Raw genomic sequence first — 4,567 nt, 5'->3', positions numbered from 1 at the left:
GTACTCCTGTACCAAACACACACCTGTACCAAATGTACTCCTGTACCAAACACACACCTGTACCAAACGTACTCCTGTACCAAACACACACCTGTACCAAACGTACTCCTGTACCAAACACACACCTGTATGATTTAAAAATACACCTGTATGATTTAAAAATATACCTGTATGATTTAAAAATATACCTATTTAAATTGCATTGGTACGATTTTTAAGTACTCATGTAAGAAAACAAAAACACCTGCACAGTTAAAGATCACCAGTCCGATATAAATACACATGTAAGGTTAAAGATGCACCTGTATGATTAAAATACACAGGCAATAAATGAAACATCTGTGACATGTGAAATACACGTATGATTTAAAACACAACTGTGTGACTAAAATTCAGGTGTAGGGTTAAAAAACACACCAAAAACTGTAAGGTAAGGTAAATACACACGATGTACAGTGAATACAAGATTTTAATTTTCCCTGTTGCTTTTCAAAATAAGAACTCAGTGTTATTTAATAATAATAATAATAATAATAATAATAATAATAAAAAATTATTTGTAATGCACTTTACATAAAACCAAATCTCAAAGCTACAGAGGGCAGTGTAGATGCTATGCTAAGAATTAAAAACAGACAACATGATAAAATACATCAGAAGGCTTTAGTAAGTCTTAAGTTGTGTTTAAAAGCGTCCACAGTCTGCGGTGCTCTCAGGTGGTCAGGGAGAGCATTCCACAGTCTGGGAGCAGCTGAGCAGAAGGCCTGGTCTACCATGGTGTGGAGTCTGGTCCTGGGGAGGGTTGAGGAGGTTGGCAGTGTGGCAGGTGCGTGAGGAAGTCTGAGGAGTGAGGAGCTCTTTAAGGTAGAGTGGAGCATGTCCATGAATGCACTGATGTGTGAGGAGGGAGACCTTGTATTGAAATCTGAGTTCAATGGGCAGCCAGTGGAGTGATTTGAGGATGGGTGTGATATGGTCATGCTTGTGTGCCCTCATCAGGATCCTAGCAGCGCTGTTCTGGACGTATTGAAGCCTCTGGATGCTTTTACTAGGGATCCCGATGAGGAGTGCATTACAGTGGTCCGGCCTGGAGGAGACAAAGGCGTGGACGAGCTTTTCAGCATCTGCCAGGTTGAGTGATGGACGGAGTTTTGCAATGATCCTGAGGTGGTAAAAGGAAGTCTTGCACAGGTGTTTGATTTGGATTTCGAATGTAAGGTGGGGGTCCATTTTAATGCCGAGGTTGGTGACTGAAGTAGACGCGGATGTTCTCACTGGAGAAAGAGATGCTGGGGAGGTGGATGATCTGACCTGGTGTAGGGTGCCATCAAGGATGGCTTCGGTCTTGGAGCTGTTAAGTTGTAAGAAATTTAGCTTCATCTACGCCTTTATCTCCTCGAGGCAGGAAGTGAGTGAGGCAGATGGCAGGAGTGCAGAAGGGGTGGGATCTATCCGGAGGTAGAGTTGTGTGTCGTCAGCATAACAATGGAATGATATGCCATGCCTGCTGGTAACATGGCCAATATATGTTGATCTGTTGATCTAAAACTAACACACCAAATGTTGTTGTTGTTGTTGTTGTTGCTGTCAGACGTCCTCGGCGAGCTGTCTGGCGGTCAGTGAAGACTTGATGTTCTGTGGTTGTGCTGACGGAGCCGTCAGAGTGTTCAGTCCGTCTAAGATGTTGTACATCACCACGCTGTACTGCCCGCACCGCCTGGGCGTCGACCTCACCCAGAGTGTACAGCACAGGTACAATCCTGCAAACACACTGTTGACAGAACACCTGCTGAGTAATCTGATTACTTACTGTGTCTGTTTCCACCTGCAGTCCAGGCGCTCAGTACCCCAACACGCTGGCTCTGACCTTTGACCCTATCGCCAGACACCTGACCTGTGTGTACAATGACCACAGTTTGTACGTGTGGGACGTCGGAGACGTGAGGAACGCCGGGAAGCTGTACTCTGCTCTGTACCACAGCAGCTGTGTGTGGAGCATCGAAGTAAGTCCATACTACAAATACTGCAAATACCACCAGGAATACTTCTTGTACTGCCAGATATATTTTTGATACTACATATTGGTTTATATACTGGAGTATATATAGTAGTGTATATAAAGTGGTGTGTGTGTGTGTGTGTGTGTGTGTTGTGTTCAGGTGTATCCCGAGCTGTCACATGTCTCTCAGGCCTGTCTGCCTCCATCCTCCTTCCTCACCTGTTCATCTGATAACACCATCAGGATGTGGAACACCGACCCCCCCACCGCACACAGGAACCTGTACAGCAATGTAACACCAGCATGAGTACACAAGACTACAAGTACGCCAGTAGAGGACAAACTGTGTGTTTTAATGAGGTGTGTGTGTGTGTGTGTGTGTGTGTTTCAGGACCTGTTGAGGATTCTGTATGTGGAGGAGGACGCGCAGGCCGAGGGGGAGAGGGGGAAGGCAGCAGGGGCTGATGGGAAGTCAGGGATCAGAGTGCTGGGTGTCAGTCCTGATGGACAACACCTGGCAGCTGGAGACCGCTGTGGAAACGTGCGGTAAGAGACACACGGCGCTGGATGACACTGAAACACAACACAGCTCCTCACAAAGTGTCTCACTTGTGTCTCTGTCTCGCCGTCTGTCTGTTTGTCATTTGTCCGTCCGTCCGTCCCTCTATCTGTCCATCCCTCTGTGATAAGGATCTTTGGTTTGGAGTTTCTGGATGAGCTGGTGAAGATTGAGGCTCATGACTCTGAGGTGTTGTGTCTTGAGTTCTCCCCGGCATCCACAGGTGAGACATCAGGTCAGAGGTCATCAGCTGGACGCGTCTTTTGTTTTTCCAAGCCACTGTAGATGAAGCCCTGTCCATTTCTGCGTGATGAAAGCAGGCTGTTAGATGTAAGGGCCCAGTTGTTGGCTCCCTGCTGACTGCTTACCAGTGTTGTTTAAAGAGATCACTGCTAACTAGCTAGCGCACCCATGGATTTAGCGCGTGGCCCCTTTCATTCAGTCCACGCCGAAAGTTAGGTGATCTGGCGAGGAGTCGGAGTCGATCCAAACACTGAAGGTTGGTCTTCGCCAAATTTGACAGAAGCTTGGAAAATACTGACTTGGATAGATAAAGAACAGATTTTCAACCAGCTGTGTGTCATCATAGGGTCGGCAGGCAAAAGTCAGATGGACCTCCAGTGCCAGCTTTTTAATAATGACATAAATACTCTGAATACCACCAGGAACACTTCACCCATTATATAAATACTGCCAGGAACACTTCACCCATTATATAAATACTGCCAGGAACACTTCACCCATTATATAAATACTGCAAATACTTCTCATTCTACCTTAAATACTTCTTCTGATACTACCAGAAATACTTTGAAGATCAACAGAAATTCTTCTAATACTAGCAGAAATACATCCAGTATTGCCGGAAATACTATTAATACTGCTGAATAAGGGAAGGCAGGTGGCATTTCTGTGCGCTTTGACACTGCGATGACACAGAGCTGGTTGAAAATCATCGGCCTTCAATATCTGGCAGTTTTGGTGTTGCACAAGTGGGCATGGTTTCATCTAAAGTGGGCTGGAACAACAACAGACGGTACCTGGACTGAGTTTCAGGTTTATACGAGTCAGACATGAAATATTTGTTTACCTGGTTTGTGTTCTTTCAGGTGTGAAGCTGTTGGCATCAGCCAGCAAGGATCGACTAATCCACGTCTTCAACCTGGAGAAGAACTACAGTCTGGAACAGACTCTGAACGACCACTCAGCCTCCATCACTGCTGTCAAGTTCACTGGTAAACACACCAGAGCTGTTTGTTCATAACTGGTTTTATTATGATACGATACCTTCAATAAGTCTGAGATCAATATGTGACGATGTCATCTGTGCATTTGTCACCATCTGTCACAGAAGTAGCTGACACTCCTTTGTTTTTTACTTCATAAAGAAACAACACGTGAATAATTGTAGTTGGTGATCAGCAGTAAATTCAATTAAATAAATTAGAAGTTGATATCAAACATTCTTATTATTTCTACACACAGGTTTAAAAGATTCTATTAAAAATGCCTCTGCACCGGCGATAGCCGTGGCTCGAGTTATTTGGGTTGTCAGTCCGTCTGTCTGTTCATCCCCTTCTTGAGAACACGATATCTCAAGAACTCTTCAAGGGTATTTCTTCAAATTTGGCACAAATGTCCTCTTGGACTCAACGGTGAACTTTTTAGATTTTGGTGGTCATAGGTTAAAGGGGCAGTGTGTAATATTTGGCATGGTTTATTGTCAAATCTGAATCTGAATATGAATATTCTACCCATTAATATGTTTATACAAGTGTATAATCGCTATAAAATAAAATTCGTTTGGTTTTCGTAGCCTTATAATTATGCTTTTTTTAGTTATAAAGTTTGCGAATGGACCACACTTACCACGCAACAGGAGAGAATGAACCCGAACCGTCATCTGCGAGGAAAAGAAGACGCAACTTCACTCCTTGTGATGCACTCTCTGCGGCGCTTTTCCTCCTGATGATATATCTCCCCAATGATGGTAGCAGTAGCACCGAATC

General features: G+C 44.4%; 1 protein-coding gene across 6 annotated transcripts in view; it reads left to right on the top strand.

The window, feature by feature from the left end:
- Window positions 1-1,570: 1,570 nt before the first annotated feature.
- LOC126405757 (WD repeat-containing protein 62-like) overlaps window positions 1,571-4,567 on the top strand; it is a 19,693-nt gene continuing 16,696 nt past the window's right edge. For all 6 annotated transcript variants that reach the window (XM_050069707.1, XM_050069698.1, XM_050069690.1 and 3 more), the window contains exons 1-6: window positions 1,571-1,752; window positions 1,832-2,003; window positions 2,160-2,291; window positions 2,391-2,545; window positions 2,690-2,781; window positions 3,668-3,793. In XM_050069707.1, coding sequence (XP_049925664.1) covers window positions 1,631-1,752; window positions 1,832-2,003; window positions 2,160-2,291; window positions 2,391-2,545; window positions 2,690-2,781; window positions 3,668-3,793 — 799 coding nt within the window. In that variant the 5' untranslated portion in view covers window positions 1,571-1,630. The remainder of the gene's footprint in view (window positions 1,753-1,831; window positions 2,004-2,159; window positions 2,292-2,390; window positions 2,546-2,689; window positions 2,782-3,667; window positions 3,794-4,567) is intronic.

This window comes from Epinephelus moara, chromosome 2 (genome assembly GCF_006386435.1).
Source record: "Epinephelus moara isolate mb chromosome 2, YSFRI_EMoa_1.0, whole genome shotgun sequence".
NCBI classification, from domain to species: Eukaryota; Metazoa; Chordata; class Actinopteri; order Perciformes; family Serranidae; genus Epinephelus; species Epinephelus moara.
The sequence above is the reverse complement of the archived record's forward strand: the minus strand, read 5'-3'. Positions and strand labels throughout refer to the sequence as shown.